Source organism: Channa argus, chromosome 15 (genome assembly GCF_033026475.1).
Source record: "Channa argus isolate prfri chromosome 15, Channa argus male v1.0, whole genome shotgun sequence".
Classification (NCBI taxonomy): Eukaryota; Metazoa; Chordata; class Actinopteri; order Anabantiformes; family Channidae; genus Channa; species Channa argus.
The window spans coordinates 9,919,885-9,937,166 of NC_090211.1; the positions used below are offsets into that span (position 1 = coordinate 9,919,885).

General features: G+C 37.1%; 2 protein-coding genes across 4 annotated transcripts; both read left to right on the plus strand.

Moving 5' to 3' along the window:
* The first annotated feature begins 1,029 nt into the window (after nt 1-1,029).
* psmg3 (proteasome (prosome, macropain) assembly chaperone 3) lies at nt 1,030-3,415 on the plus strand. 2 transcript variants are annotated; one of them, XM_067476568.1, is made up of 3 exons: nt 1,030-1,163; nt 1,775-2,003; nt 3,099-3,415. In XM_067476568.1, exons 2-3 carry the CDS (start codon nt 1,785-1,787, stop codon nt 3,249-3,251), a joined length of 372 nt encoding a protein of 123 aa, XP_067332669.1. In that variant the 5' UTR covers nt 1,030-1,163; nt 1,775-1,784; the 3' UTR covers nt 3,252-3,415. The 2 variants fall into 2 exon arrangements, with proteins under 2 accessions (XP_067332669.1, XP_067332668.1); XM_067476567.1 differs by having other exon boundaries at nt 1,032-1,188.
* A 575-nt stretch (nt 3,416-3,990) lies between these two features.
* tmem184a (transmembrane protein 184a) lies at nt 3,991-16,934 on the plus strand. 2 transcript variants are annotated; one of them, XM_067476565.1, is made up of 9 exons: nt 3,991-4,444; nt 4,608-4,911; nt 7,157-7,322; nt 8,100-8,190; nt 9,072-9,147; nt 13,213-13,304; nt 14,594-14,763; nt 14,876-15,073; nt 16,580-16,934. In XM_067476565.1, exons 2-9 carry the CDS (start codon nt 4,720-4,722, stop codon nt 16,807-16,809), a joined length of 1,215 nt encoding a protein of 404 aa, XP_067332666.1. In that variant the 5' UTR covers nt 3,991-4,444; nt 4,608-4,719; the 3' UTR covers nt 16,810-16,934. The 2 variants fall into 2 exon arrangements, with proteins under 2 accessions (XP_067332666.1, XP_067332665.1); XM_067476564.1 differs by having other exon boundaries at nt 3,992-4,444; nt 4,699-4,911.
* Nucleotides 16,935-17,282: the final 348 nt, after the last annotated feature.

A 17,282-nucleotide genomic window follows, 5' to 3' on the forward strand; every position in this document is an offset into this window, starting at 1 on the left:
TACCTAACAATGATCAATGATTATTAGTTTCAAAGACACTGAAAGGCTTCTTGGCCAGTAGTTACAAGACAGTGATTTTATCAAAATATTTTGTTTAGCCAGGTTAACACGCAATCTTTTTAGCTTTGAAAGGTAAATTGTTCCTACATCTTAAACGGCCCAGCATTGACAGCTTGAGTTACTCTCGAGAACAGGGGGTGGAGGGATTAAGGGTACTTGTACAGGTCTTGAGAATTGTGTTCTACTTTTACAAGGTTTTAATTTCTTAGTTTGTTTTGGCCACCCTATTTTTTTAAAAATTAGGGGGGCAAAACATCAAAACCACCTGTTTATATACTGTAATGCATACCAGCACAACTCAAACACCCACAATGACCTCAGTATTATTACCTTCCTGACAGTTTCACCCAAAAAACAGAGAAATTATAACCCTGTAAAAGCAGACTTCATGGCAAAGCTGCTGCATTTAATTGGATTTGATTGCAATGAAGTGACCAGTGACCGTAGTTCCCATGCATGAGTTTTGCTGGCATATGTAAATCAACTAAACAGGGCCGCATGCTCTGATGAAGCATGTATCTGAAAAAAAAAAGTAAGAAAGTAAGAAAATAAAGTGACGGGCAACAGACAAAAGCCTCTGTTGGCCCTCCATGCGTGATAAAGCTGTGAAAACAATAATTTTATACTTCCAAATAAAAGCCTGTGTGTGGTTTGTGTAGCAGTTAGTACTGCATGCTCACGAGAAAGGTGATTTTTGTTTTACTCACGTGTAGAAAAATAGTCAGTACCTATCAAATAAATGTAGTGGAGCGGAATGAAAAAGAACATTAAAGTAAAAAAAAACACAAGTACCTCAAAGTAATACTGAAGTGCATTTCTTGAATAATATCTGCTACATAAATGCCTCATAGTATCTGTAGCAAAATACAATAATGAACAAAATGATCATAATCGAAATTATGAATTACCTCCCCGGACGCGTCAGCAAATTACGTCATTACGCAGGGGTTGCTATACGTACGCTCAATAAATAAGTGGTACGTTTGATTCGGTTTGTTCTCATGGTGGACAGTCGTTGACATGGTCTCTGCTGTTGAAGTTGCAGAAAGAGAAGCGATTCAGTAACAAGACAGATTTACACTGTAAATAGACCGAAGCGGAGGGTGAGGACTTTCATTCGACACAGAGGTTGAAAAATTTGTTCATTTTTAACATGTTTATCCTAGCTAACGGTAGCTGTGTGGCTAACGTTAGCTCCTAGCTAGCTATCTAGCTCCATGAAGTCAGTGTAGCTAACGTTACACTAACACTGTGTTCCTGAACCTGTCCGCCACACCACTTATGTGGAGCTTTTCTTTCTAAATCTTAAAAGCTCTCTCCATTCAGTATGATCTGGATTTTAGTGAGGAGTAATGAAAAGTTCTCATATACTTCTGCCGTTTGATATCTTTGCTTAGTCGATAATAGTATAATGTTATGTTTGAACACACATTTAGCAAAGAACAGGGATTTTTTTTAATGTCTAAAGTGTATAAAAGTTTCTAAATTTATTTGTAGCAAAATGCAAAGATTTTCAGATAAAGTAAATATTATTGCTAGAGGCACAAAAGGAGAAAAAAATAATTTATTTTTTGTTATATAATGATAATGATATATTTTATATCAGATTTAATTATCTTTAGTTGATTTGACAAATGAGAAATCTAAAGTCATTATGGACTTTAGTGAAATTTTTATGATATCTATGTAAATTACGTGTTTCTCTTTTACCTAGGATTTACAAAATGTCATCTCCTGAACCCATCATCAGATCAAGACAGACAGAGAAAGAAGTCAATGGAATTTTAACGCAGGTCGTCTGTACAGAGTTTAGTAATTACATATTAGTTGTTCTCACACAGTATGGAAAAATCGGGACATTGATATCTGTCACACCTGACTCCAGATCTAATGATATCAGCACTCCAACATTTTCCACCAAAGTACTGCTGGGCAAAGACGAGGTACACTGGATGAAATTTTTCAGATAAATATTGTATCAGTGTAATATAGATTAGTTCACAAGACATCAGAGAGACTTGGCGCAACACACCGTAACTAATTTCATGCTGTGAAAGGGCAGATTAGATTGGTTCTGACCTGCTCTGTTGTATTGGGTGGAATTAGATGTGTGCAGGCTTAGAATTCAGTAGTCTGTAAAAATTTACTCAAGGAAACCCATTTTGTCTTTGCATGAGAATTTAAATTTCTAACTGGCATATGGTTTTAGGGATAGATCAATAATAGAGAATTGGATTATAACAATGTTTGCTGGTCAAGTAGACCTAACATACTATCGTATGTTTTAGTTGTTTTTTTGTTTTTGTTTTTATTTTTTAGATTTATAGTTATGAAATAACAGGGTAATATAGTGGTAATGTCTAGGTAATAATAACGTATTGGGGTAATATTTTGATCGTTTTAGTACCAAGTTGTGAAGTGATACCATGATAGGAAGGCAATACTTACACTATCTTTTAATGTATGTGTGTAGTTGTTTTAAAATAGGAGAGATTTAGTGTTGTGACACAATACTCTGTGAACAAATGATCCTAATCAAATTCTCTTGACTCATAATGTGGCTTTAAGTCAACAGCTGAGTGTAAGTGTCAGTTATTGTTGTTTACAGGTTTCCACAGAAGCCAGAAAAGCTTGCATGGTTTTTCTTTAAAAAAAAAATAAAATAAAAGTTTGAGAGCTGTAGGACAAAATAGGTGCACACTAGCACTCAGAAGAAAATCTTTGGACTGATTAATTGTAATGTCAGTTTGCATGCATGTATTTTGTGGGTGTGTGGCAGACTAAGTCAGCTGCACACAGTGTAGAAGAGGGGTTAGACAGTGAAAGTTGGAAACAAGCAGGATAGCAGCTCTCAAGGCCTGGAGTTGATGAACATTGGTGTAGAAAGACCAAGTTGTAGTGCTCGCATTTTATTGTGAATTAATAATGTGGATATGTTTGAGGAAACAAAACTCATAAACATGTTGCATCTCGGACTTTGTATTTGAAATAATGTAATGTCTGATATTTTTATTTTTATTTTCTTGGATTGTTTTCAGCCACTAACTCATGTCTGTGCCAAACACCTGGCAACGTTCGTCTCCCAAGAAGCTGGCAACAGGCCCATCTTACTTGGACTGGCACTAAAGGACTCTTCCTTAGATTCAATTAAACAAATGAAAGAGATCATCAAAAGTTGCCAAGTCTGGTAAGAAGTCTACAAAATGGATATGAAGCCTTCTGGATCCCCAGTGTCAGATGTTTCTTCTGTTGTGTTTTTATTTTAATTTTTTTTTTTTTACTGTTAGGATTTTGGACTTCCCTAAATCCCAGTCTGTAATAAAAAAGGAAATAAACATAAACAAAACTGCTTATATCTAAAAGTGTTGTCTTTTTTTTAGAGATCATGTAAAGATAGGACTGGATAAAGAGTTTAAGCATCACAAATATAACCTAACTGTAAATGTCCATTCAAATCAAACAGCTGTATTAAAATGATTAAAACACAATCAGATTTCTTCCACGTTTCAAACTTATTTCAATTCCAGCCGTGTTGCTGAATATGTAGAATTATAGTTTCCATTCCTTGTTATCTAAGGTCACAATTTAACAGTTTTAATATCAGTAAGTTAAGAAAATATTTTCCTTATTATTGAAATTATTGTTCACTCCCCCCAAAATTGTGTTGCAAATAAACTTATTACTATTTGCTAAAGTCAATGAAAATATCCATACTGATTTTATTTTATTTTCTAAACAACTTCAATGTTTTGTGTGTCCAGATCTCTAGTATCATATGATATGTTATTCCAGGTGCTACTATAAGATTACTATAAGTGATAAAAGTGTTAAACATTATTTAAACTTGACTGTTACATCGTGTGATCAAATTTATGGCTTGCAATCTCTCCAGTCATAAAAAAAGACGTGATGACGACACGCGAGGCGTCCTGGTGACATGATCAGTTCACCTGTGGCTAACCACTTACGTGCTGTGTTGCTTCTTTGGCTCGCTGTACTACGATCAGGTTAATTACATGTTGTTTGCACTAAAAGTTTACTTTTGACTGGTTTCGCAGAGGAAACGCTACAGGGTATCGCAGTCTTTGTTTTATGCTTTTGTTAGAGGTTTTATTTGAGTTTTAACTTGCCGACTGTGTGGACTTCGACCTCGGTTTGGCACCTGTTGCAAACAAGGAAGTCTGGTCTGTGGAACCTGAAGTCAACAGGCCGTTTGAGAATGGCTTTATACGCCCTGTGGTGGATTTTCTGAAAGGTTTTTAGTTATTTTTTATTTCTTTATTTCTCAATGTTGGTCCTGAAGTGGAATTTTGCCGATACTGGTCTGTTTGTGAACAGTGCCATCAAAACCGACTAAACGTTCTTCCATCTTCGCCGGGACAAGGTAAGCTGCTTGTTGACATTTGAGGAGGAGCATAATCCAGAATAAAATCATTTGACATTTTACATTTGTATTAAAGTGTACATGTCCATGTATTTTTTCTTTTTTATTGTCTAATGTCAGGGTTTTCAACAGTGAAATCTGAGGTTTTGTTTGTGCTCAGCAGGCACCGTGAAATCAAGATCGGCCCACAGGGGAAGTGCTCCTACATTTCACTTTAAGACACACAATGAATTTGTGTTGTTTGTCTGTTTCAGGTGAACATTTTTTTTGAGAACATGGATTCGTCATCTGAAAATAATTCTATTGTTCACCTGTCTGCACCAATTCTCCCAGACACGTCAAATATAACCATTATTCGAACAAGCAATGGGTCACTCAAAGAGAGCCAGATCTTCTTAAACACGCTGACTGCTCAGGCCCTCTCAGGGATATTTGTCTGGTCAGCCTTGCTCATAACATGTCACCAGGTAAGTCTGTCATTTCACTAAAGTCTTCCTCCTAAATGCTTGAAGTGAACACAATCACTGCATCTCAAAGCATTGCTCTCTCAGTAATGTAAATGTGTAATGAGAGACTGTTGGGCACTGAAAGTTTGCACCTCCCTTGCCAGAGGACAGAAACAGATTCTTCTGTTCATAAAAGCTCATTATCTTACAACACAGTGCAGGGAATACAGTGTCTCAGCTCACCTAGCTTATTTTCAATACTCACACTGACACTTTGTCTTATCTAGCATAAAGTAGCTATTCCTTTCTTTTCTGCCAGGTATTGATTGTGCTAGCAGCCTCCACTGCTTTGTGGGTGTTTTGCTTACTTCACTGTTGACAGTGGCTATCAGATTAAAGTGAACGAAAATCCTTTTACTGATTAAAGGACAATGAGTACACCGCAAGTGCTCTCTATGTGTGAGAAGAACGATGACACGAAGAACAAATGGCTCAACACTGGCTACTTTTATCCAGAATCCATTTCCTCCCAGCTGTAAATGAGTGTTTCCTCTTGTGTGAGTGAGTTACCCGCTGTGTGCAGATGATAACTTATCATTATGGTTTTATCATTTGCAGAGAATGCGGTAGGGTGCAGTGGATTATCAGCAGGGAAATCAATTGATCTTGAGATAACGTTCACAGCCTTATACACAATGAGAGAGTTGTTTTCCATTCATTGTGGTTTTAATATTATGCATCTGTAAAAGTTTAGGCGATGATTTTATTAGCCTTGTATTGAGCATGCATCTATCTAGCATCCTCAGGCTGGAAATTACATTAATGTTAAGACACACATATGGTCATAATTTCATCTTTTATGTGTTATAATTAGTGGACGAGTTGATTTTTGTGTGGCTCCATAATGTTAAGTCACCATAAAGCATAAACATGTTGCATCTTTCAATCTAAAACCAATTCCTTAGAGGTTTGTAAATCAGTCTCCAGAAAATTGGTTTCTGTCTATTTAATATTGTTCTTGTTTTGCCAACATCTTGCTAGCAAACATTTTAATCAAACACATGAATAGCAAGTGAGGGAGAATGAAACAAGTTTGCAGCAGGCATCTTTTCTGTCGCAGAGAGAGTAAAATGGTCTGCAGGACTATTGTTGCAATGCTGGTGGTGTTTCATCTGACTTAGCTACAAAGGGTTGCTACATGCTCTTTAACGTGTACACTGAATACTAAACACAGATAGAAAATGACCTTAGATCCTCTGCTGTAAAGTCACCTGTGCTTTTTTGTGGGGGGGCACTGGTGGAGTGTGGAGTGTGTCTCCATTTCTTGGTGAGCTTATTGGTCCCTTTGCAGTCAGAACCATTTGGGATTATGAGCACCAGACTGCACTTATCTTTGGCTCTGTGGCTATGACATGTTTTGCACATCTCGCACTCACTTTATTGTGATATGTGCCTTCACTTCTGTTATAGATAATTTTTCCAAACTGGGATTCATCTTCCTATAACTCTGCTGTAAAGGCAAAAACTTTCTCTGAGGTTTACTTGTTCTAGAAGTCATAAATTTAGAATACAACTATTTACAAGTATTACTGTCACCTCAGTGTTGTCCATTCAGGATGCATTCATTGTTTTTTGTGACTTGTGAGCCTAAAGTAGATGAACATTTCACAGTGATCACACCCATATGGTTGGTATCACTTCAACTTACTGGAATTTAGTCTGTCTTTTTACTATGAGTGTCTGGCAAACTTTTTTTGTCACAGTATGTAAAACAGCAAAATAAAAATACAATTGATTTTCAGCAGTATTAATTTTATTATCGATGTATTTATGAAACACCATAAAAAACACCATAAAAATAATCTGCTTGCAGTTTTGCAGTAAGAGTTTTTACATTACATATCTCCTGTGCTCAGTTTAGTTAAAGTATCATTGTGATTTGGACTGCTGGGCAATGTTAATTTGGGATGTCATCTTGACCATTGGGCCATTTTGCACATTTTTATGGATCATTTTTAGTTGTAGCAGAGTCAAGTTATGATAGTTAAAACCATTGCTTTTATATTGATGTGAAAGTGGCTTTTATTTTTCATGGCAGTACCGACAGTATACCGTTTGCAGTTTTATTGTCATACATTAGTATCAGAAGTTTGTAATTTTAATTCATAATCCTGTTTTATGAATTTAAAAAAAGTCTCACCAAGATCAGGAATTTTACCTGTTTATTAATCTTGTTATTTTTGTTTTGTTTGGGTTTTAATTTTAGATCTATACACACCTTCGATCCTACACTGTCCCCAATGAGCAGCGCTACATCATTCGCATCCTGTTTATTGTACCAATTTATGCGTTTGATTCTTGGCTCAGCCTGCTCTTCATCAGTAACAACCAGTACTATGTGTACTTTGACTCCATTCGAGACTGCTATGAAGGTAAATATCACAAACACACCTCAATAAATAATCTGCCTGATAACATCAGGTCATCCCTCTGCCCTCATATTTTAGATGGCTGCCAAGAATAGAAGAAAGAACTCACCAAACTAGTTTTACATACCACTCATTGTGCTCTAGTAGGTAGACCTAACCATTGCTTACACGGGGCTTTTTAGGTAGGATACATTTGTTTTAAACATTGTTCTATAGAAGTTAGCATTGATATTCAAATTGTATACTATAATTATGTGTTGAAGACCAAAGCACTTCACCAATTCCAAAGGTGAATCCTATGCAAAAATGGATTACAAGTAATTTGAGAAAAGGAAAAGTAGGGAATACATTATTCAGAAGATTAGTCTCTAGTTTGGAGGCCAATTTTGTGGCTGATTGAGTGCAGTGCATCAGAAAGCAGTGAGACTGGAATACCACCAGCGGCCACAGCTAAAACATAATGAACCTTCTCTTGACTGGACACCATCTGCATTAGCTTCATTTAATCCCTCCTTAAATAGCAACAAAGGATTAGAAAGGGATTTCCGGGACACAGAACCCTTGGAAGCTTCTTAATGTAAGGACTGAAACATTTATTGTCCCACAATGTAGAACTAATTATTTTTTTTATCATATGAACATTTTCTCCACTGAAATTATTTGACCTTTTTAAATGAGGTTCTACTTGAAGGTGTTGAGAAATCATTCCACAGAAAAATGGTGCCATGAAACATGTATGGTACAAGGTTTAAAGATGTAACTCTGCTCTTTGTTTTACAGCCTTTGTAATTTACAATTTCCTGAGCTTGTCCTTTGAGTATCTGGGAGGAGAGAGTGCAATTATGTCAGAGATTCGAGGCAAGCCTATACAGTAAGTGCGCCAATTCCAGTACTACACGCAGTCTATATATAATTATTAGTTCTATTTAAGAGAAATAAATACATCATAAAGCGTACACCACAATTAGTCCAAGTTTAGGTAGATATAATCACATTGCTGCTGTTAATAAAATGATTTTTTTTTTTTTTAAGTCATCATTTAACTCAGTGCTTTTGAGCTACTTTGATAGTTTGTGACAGTAGAGATGCAGATGTTAAGTCCTAATAAATGATGATATTGCTCAACAGCAGTCAGTAGAGACAAAGTATAGATTCCACATCCTGTTATAAACGGTTCAGATACAGACACATCACGTATAACTCAAGGCAGGGAGCAAGGACTATTTTCATTCTGTAGGCAAATCCCAGTTTGTTTGTTACTAGTTTGAATTTACTTTGAATATCCATGCTCTTTTTGAATGTATTTATTTTAAATAGCATCAGTAATCAATCTAAAGTAGCTTTAAAAGCAGAAAAACAAGTTTAAAAAGTCTAAATATTAGACAGCTGTACTGTTTTGAAAGTGTAGTGAAACATTTTCTAAATCTGGTGGTTAAGGAGGAAAAAAAATCACCCAAAGTGCTCTGAGCAGCACCCAGCAAAATTAAAACTAAACTTGAATCAGTCTAATTGTTAAGTAATTGTTTTAGCTCTAATGTCACCAGAAACTGATTATTAAAGCAAATCTTTGTTTTATTCTCTTTTCTTATCAATTTTTTAAAAGAAATGTATTCGTTTTGTTTTTATTTATTTGTCACTCAATATACTGTATAATTTGTTTGCTTTAACTTGTTTCCGTTATCTCATGTTTAACATATAGTGTTTTCATCTTGACCTATATCAACAGCTCATCTTTTTCTGTTGTCTTTGTAGGTCAAGTTGCCTGTATGGTACCTGTTGCCTTGGTGGAATGAGCTATTCTATCGGCTTTTTAAGATTCTGCAAACAGGTGAGCTTCAGGGCTGTTGTCTCTCCTTTAGACTGCAGAAACAATTTTACACTTACTGGAAAACCATTTGCAAATAGTCTTAAAAAACAAAACTGTGCTGTAAATTATTAATTTGTAATTTTTTCACAAAGTAATCCTTTGTGAAATGTTTACAAGGAAACAACGTACAAGTTTTCTCTGGTGACATCTGAAGACATTCCAGTTGAAGATTATCAGAGTGTATTCTGAAAAAGAGCATTACATTGATTAGTTCAGAAATTATTAAATGCTGGTTTGCATAGCAGCTCACATGAAGCTAAGATAAGATAATTTGAATAATGTTAAACTGCTGACATACATATTAATTTACTCTAAGTGTGTTACTGAAGCAAGGATGAGGTGAAGTATATTCAACAGTTCATGATGACCGATAGGACCATAAAAGAGTACAAAAAGGCCTGAATCTGTTTTCAACTTGATATTGAAGGGGTGGGGTGGTGGTAAAAACATTTTTTGCACATTTTAGTGATGCTTCAGTGAATCATTAGAAGACAGGTTACCAAATTAATCTGTGACAGGGAAGAGCTGCCTAGAGTTATGGTGGTCTGCAGAGATAAGCTTAGAGTATAAGCTGCTGTTGCATTCTGAACTCCTGACTTTTGAGTTTTGTGTCCTTAAGGCTCACATGTATCCCATAATATCATTATCTTCCTGAAACTGGGCAGAAACAGTGCATCCAGAAAGTATTACTGGCACTTAACTTTTTCCACATTTTGTTATGTTACAGCCTTATTCCAAAATGAATCAAATTCATTATTTCCTCAAAATTCTACATACAATATCCCATAATGAGAATGTGAAAGAAGTTTGTTTGAAATCTGTGCTAATTCATTAAAAATATAAAACGAAAATACCATCAATAAAATAGATCTGGGAAAGTGTACAGACCAATTTCTGCAGCATTGAAGGTCCCAATGAGCAGTGTCCTCCATCATCTATAAATGTTTTGTTTTGTTCACCAATTGTGAACAAAAGAAAAGATACCTAATCTCCTTCACTTGGGATAGTGAGTCATTCCCAACTTGAAGGGGACAATCCATCATTTTTTTGGCAGATAACCATGGTGCTGACCCGCTTTACATTCGGCTGCAAACAGTCCCAGCGCATGCTGAAGGTCATGGTCTGTTGAAGCCATGATGAACCGGGTCAGCATTTCTCCACTACGGAGTACAGCCTGGCTAAACCCTGCTTTCAGTGGGCATCCAATGGTTTTCCAAAACTTCTTTGAGGCCATCCAAAAGTCCTTGTCCTCTCTAAACTCTTCTAAGGTGTTCTGGTACAAGGTACGCTTGTGAAAAGCCCTATGGTCGTACATGGAGTTTGTTATGGCCAACCCATGACTAGCACAAAAGTCCAATAATAAGGCACTACTGGTTCAGGTCAGGCAGGTTTATTCTCCCAGTCAAGTTTTTCCATCATTGCCCTTCTGGTAAATGGTCTGCACTTATATAGTGCTTTTCTACCTATTGATACTCAAAGCGCTTTACACTGCTTCTCATTCACCCATTAGCACTCACAAGCTTACACACACACACGGGAGCTGGTATGCAGCCATCGCCCATTAAAGTCCCCCAGCATAACTATGGAATCCTCAGGTGGTACATTCTCAAGGACCCTACCCAAGGTCTTCAAGAAGGCCAGATGGTGTGAAGTGCAGTTTGGTGTGTAAGCACAAACAACAACTAGAGCCTTCCCCTCAGTGTGTTTATTAATGAATTCTAATCTTAAAAATCCTAATAACATCTATAAGTTATGAGTGGCTGAAAACAATTGTATTGCACTAGAATTGCAGTTTCTATCTTCTATAATTTGAAATATGTTTCTAAATTCAAAAATTAGATTTGTGTAATGACAGAAAAAAGGCAGAACTCAGCCATGAGAAGACCTGAAGACCTAAAGTGTGCATATATTACAGTTCTCATCCCCCTTCAGTAGATTAAAGGGCAAACATTTAAGCATACTTCAGTAGTTAGTGGTTGTAGGTGAAAGATTTTGTGAATACTCCCTACCCCAGCAGCAACTGACTTACAGTGCACAGCCGTGAATTACGGCTCTAACTAGCAAAAGAAGCTGATCACACACCAAAACACTTTGCTCCACCAGACTGAAGCACTGTAAAGAAGATGACTTGTTTTAGCACAGCCTTTCAGCATTGAATATAACAATGTATCTCTCTGGGACTAATGCTCCAACATAGACTATTCTCCCCATCTCCTTTACTCAGAATACAACTCGAACTTCTGTTTACTAACGTTGTTAGTAAAATTAAAGGTCTCTTCTGGTTCGGTTAGGGTAGGGAAGTGGGGAATCAAGGGCAGGGGAGTGGGGAATCAAGCATGCTGGTGGCCTTTGGGGACTGGAATTTCCCACCCCTGTTGGATAGTATTTTTTTAGTTACTTCTCACTGAGCAAATGGTGTGTATATATGTGTGTATAGTCTGTGTTACCTTTTTATTTAGTTGTTATTCACAAAAGTTTTATGCATGACATCAATGGGGCCAAAACATTACCAGGTATTTTGCTTTTATTCTGCAAAATAAGACGTTTAATACATTTGACCGCTCTACATTCTTAATATTGTTTTGGTATTTTTCTCATTAAAAAGGAACAGGAGCAGTAAGAATACAAAAGCAGTTGATATAAAATTGGATCCATAAATTTGTTTATGTTGAGCTGGAGTTTTTATCAGAAAGACCACTGAGAGTTTCTGTGCAGAAATTAAAAATGCAACAGTGGACAGCAGCCCAGAGGCTTGGGGTATTGTAATGCAGCACAACAATAAAAACAATGGCCTTGTGGTCTGAACCATAGATTTTATAATTAAACTGTTATCAGTTTGGATATATCAGCTTTGGAAGTTTGTTTGTAATACACAAAGTAGAGGGTGTTGTTAATTGGGACCCAAGAGAAATTTAAATATCACTTCTTTCGATAGTTGCCACCACTAAACTATTGTAGGGAACACAGCAGAGAATTCTTTAGTGATAAAATATTAAACGTAAAAAAAATAATTTGGGTTATCATATCAGTACTATGAGGTATGATCATGTATAATTTGTTTTGAGGATATTCCAAGTGACAGACTGGCACTTGAAAGAACGTAGGGGGAATAAAGACTGTCAGTACTAAAAGCATCAAAGTTCTGTAAATCAGTACTAAAATTATGAATATTCATCATTTTTTCAAGTCCAACACAAAAAATAACAATCTCATTCTAGCTAATCACTTTGCTTTCAAGTGCTGCAGCAGTCATGAGTGTTTAGTAAAGCATCTGTCAAATTGCTCAGTTCAAGCTTAATACACAATCCAGCAGACACAAGTAATCAGGCGTCGGATTGCATGTAGGTTAAAACCCCCTACACTGACCTTCTGTGCCAGTCTACTTCAAAATTATGACACGGATGTCATATCTTTCTACATTTGAAGGAAATGCAATTTTAACTACAAATATGTTCCATGACTTGGTCCTGTTCTGTAAATCTAAAGACTACAGCCAGTAGCCAGTTGTTTTAGTTTATCACAAGGACTGAAAACACGGAAAACATCTAACCTGGCTCTGTTCAAATTCCCAGTACCCCTACAACTCACTAATTAACATGTTAAATCTTATTTGTTTAATCTGTACTGTCAAAGTTTAAACATTCTGTATGTCCCACTATTAGCTCTGAGCAACTGATACACAACCAGAAAAAAAGCTCCAATAAGTTACTGCTCAGCCAAGACATTGTTCATGACACATAACCCCCCCCCCCTTATTGGGGAATAAGTTCAGTCAACTTATTCCCCAATTTGTCAGATTGTTCCTCAAAAACATGGTAACTTTAGGAAATGGCCACTGGTTAGATTAAACCAACTGAGAGACCACAGCTGCTTGTGGTTGAGTCTATTTACAGATTCTATTTAATTAGATGCACCAAGAGATTCTGACACCCTAAAGGACATCCTTTATCCTCCTCCTCTTCCTCCGTGTATTCTTGCTGGTTTGTGTGTCTCATTCTGAATTGTAAATTTATTTTTTTTCTCCAGGCGACTCTCCAGTTCTGTGTTGTCAAACCCATCATGGCAGTCATCACCATCATCCTGCAGGTCTTTGGCAAATATCATGATGGGGATTTTAAGTGAGCAGCACCTCTTCTTCATTCTTCATGTATCTTACACATCCATGTCATTGCCAGCAGGCTTGTCTGCTGTTTATGTGCACGTGGAATCAATTTGCAAATGGAGATAATTATATCACCTGTTTACAGCAGGCTTAGGGAAAATGTTTGGAGTTAAAGGCTTTGTTTTAGCCTAAAGTGCTGGTTTGAAACTTCACAGGTGCTCTGCTGTACATTCTCCCGGGTGTGACACTGTCCTAGCAACCACATTCTTCACTTCTTGGATATTGTGGATATTGCCAAGAATAATTCAAGGGCTTTCGCAATAAAATTATATTGCAAGTTTCCCTAAATGTGTTTTCAAAATGAAGCACCTTAATTCTTATTGTGTGCTACACTTGGTATGGCATGGTACTAAAAAATGAGATACATTGTTTCATTTCATACGTTTATTGAAGCCAAGTGATGCAAAAGCTAAGGATAAATTATAGAGTGACAAATTTAATTTTAGTATATTTCAGAATTTTGGATGAGCCAATAAGTCTGAACAGAATATGAAGAGGGTAATTTGTTTGATAAAAATGTCTTTAGCGTGTAATCAAAGGCTATAAAATCTACAGCCTGTAAACTCCATCTGAATTACTTTCAGGTGCCTCTTCCCCACTTCTCAGTTCGATTTCTGTTCCTAAGGATTCAGCTGTGACAACACTTGTTTCTAAACTAACTGTTCTACACAAACGGGGAGTAGCACAAACCTCGACAAAAGCATTCGCTTTATATGCTCACACTCTTTTGAAAGATGGACATGAATAAAGTCCTCTTGCTTATTTCACAATATACTTCAAAAGCAAAATTAGCAAGCAGAAATAACTCTTTATTTTCATGTCTTGCCTTTAAGCTCTGTTGCAATACGATGATGATTCAGATTGTTGTCTTATACGCCTTGAGCCGACCACGCACTCTATACTGCATAGGAGTAATTAGTGTAGTCACAGCTCAGTCTTTGGAGAGACTCTAGAATGCAAAGATGTTAGAAGTGCAGACTGACAATGAAATATAGACACATCTGTTCTGTTGTTTGGATGCATCCTTAATGCCTTTTAAAACTGCCTTTATTAACTGGTTGTTGAAATAAAAACACAGAGAGGTTGCATTTCTGTGTGCTTGTGCAATATGGATGAAAATATCACATTTAAGTCTCATTGATTCAATACCACAATAATAAAACAAGTCATGATCACACGTGTCAAATTTTTCTAAATTTGCCACATGTAAAACAATGGGACTTTGTCTAATCTGTGTCTGTGTAGCGTGAATGGAGGATACCTGTATATCACAATCATCTACAACTTCTCAGTGAGTCTGGCCCTCTACGCGCTCTTCCTCTTCTTCTTCGCAACAAGTGACCTACTCAGGCCATATGAACCAGTGCTCAAGTTTCTCACAATCAAATCTGTCATCTTCCTATCCTTCTGGCAAGGTATCGTCCCCCTTTTTATATTGCTTTATTTTAGTAGCACTTTTGTTAAATTTGATGGTAAATGTGTTGTGCGTGTGGTGTATTTTATTTATTTATTCATTTTTCCTTGTAGGAATGGTCCTTGCCATCCTGGAACGCTGCGGCGTCATTCCCAACGCACTCTTCATTGATGGCCACAACGTTGGTGCTGGCACAGTGGCAGCAGGCTGGCAGAACTTTATCATCTGCATTGAAATGTTCTTTGCTGCCATCGCCCTCCGATATGCCTTTACCTGCACTGTCTATCAGGAGAAAACCAATGAAGTACCAGGTGAGCGCTATAAACTTTGTGGAAGCAATAGAACTGATTATTACTTCTTGCCCTCGCCTTGAAACTCAACTGACATCTCCTGAGGCTGATTGCCCTTGCATACAGAATAAGGAATGGCATAGTCTTAGAAGTGATAAGAGCCACTGCATTTCTTCACATGCTGTTTGCAAATGAAACGCAAATGATCAAGAGAAGAACCTTCCATGTTTCGTCCTCTTGAGCTGCTTGATGACTGCTCTGAGGGATCTTTTTTTTTTTTTTTTAATCAAGATAAAAATCCTCTAATTTAATGACATAAAATACTCCTGCCCATATGGAAAGAAATCCAATATTCAACTTGCTGTGCAGTTATTGTCTTGCTCCAAATATGTGGATTTCTTTTTGATTGGTTTTATTGCTTCACTGCTCTGTCTTTTTGTATAAAAGAACTTTTGGCTCTAACATAAATATTGTAGCTCTGCTGCTTGTACCTCCACCCTCAGATGAATGTGTTTAAGTTTGTCAACCCTCCAGTTTACCATCCCTCTGCTTCAGCCCTGTGTGGCAGGCAAAATGAATGCAAAGGGGAAACTCAGCAGACCGTGCCCATCAGCCCTGTAGCCCCACCTCCCACCCAACGTTCACTTTCTCTCTGCCACCTCCATAAACTGATCCAGACAGTACTACCATTGACCCTGAAACAAAAGTCTGCCTGCTATCTTCTTTTCCTTCTGCATCCTTTTAGTTTTAAATTCAACCTGGCTCACAGCTTGATGCTAAGGGACTTACATTGGAGTGAGTGGTTGTGAAAGAAATCTGTTCAGTCTATTATAAATTGGAGCCTGTGAAAAGGTGATGGTGAAAGAAATTAATAATTATATTCATTATATTGACTTAAGCTTATTGTTTTTATATTACTGCTGTCATGTCTCACTTTCTATAGTTCACACAGAAGTAGAACAGTAACTGTTAAGTAGTTGATTGAGTCAGTTTTGCATAATAAATTATTTATTTTTCCTCAATCAGCATCTTGTTTTACATGATTGGCTCATACATAAATACAATCTTTTCTTCAAATATTTGAATAATTATGTATGCATATATTAATTATTTTTCTTTCCCAATCCCCAACCGCCCAGTGCCAGTTCCAAGCCCGGTAGAAATTGGGGAGGGTTGCGTCAGGAAGGCATCCAGTGTAAAAACTGTGCCGGACAATGATCCTCTGTGGCGACCCTGAACGTACGGGATACGCCGAAAGGAAAAAAAACAAAAATATAAAACTATTAATTATTTTTACACAGCCATTTATAACGTAATGTGTTCCTTTCCCACTTCAATCAGTATTTAGCAATGTTTTATTTAATTCATCTTTTAGTCTTCAAAACATTATATTATGTACTGAAACAGATCTGTTTTACACACAATCTATTATTTTGTATTCAGATGGATCCCTTTGTTTCAGAGTTATCAACAGTCACACACTGTCTGAACTCTCCCTCTCCCGCTCTACCTGTGTTATTTCCACAGAAACCTTTCCACAAATGCAGAGCATCTCTAGTGGTCTGAAGGAGACCATAAACCCAGGAGACATGGTGCAGGATGCCATCCACAACTTCTCTCCAGCTTACCAGCAGTACACCCAGCAGTCCACACAGGAGGTGGTCCATCCCAGCACGAATGGAAAAGTAGCCACAGGCAACAAAAGCACCGGCAAGTCTGACAAGATCATGCTGATTGCCTCTGATGATGAATTCTAGACAATGTTCAAACAAATATCCACGTGTTTGGAACCTCGCCACTATGTCTGAAGCAGCTGTCTTAAATAAGAGCTGGATTAAATTCAGGTGTTTAATTTTATTACCCTAGTATTTAAGATGGACTGCCTGTATCTGTCTTGTTTTTATTCATTATTTTTTTAAGCACCAAGAGGAGGATGGAGTTAAACCTTGTTTGAAAATGTATAGCTCAGTGACCAATCTATCCTATCTCCATCTCTGCTTTAATAATCGCAGGAAAATAACGTCACCTTCAAGTGTCAGAAGTCTGAGGCTGTGTATTATCTTTACATGAAGCGGCTGGCTGTTTAGTAAAGTCCCTGATCATGATTTTTGTTTCTGCCATTATGCCAGTGCTTGCTCTCTGGCTGTCTGAAGTATGTTCCTCCTGATTCATGTCAGTTTCAAAAAGGAGATGATTAATATTTGACTCCAGGAGGGAAGCAGGCAAGCCA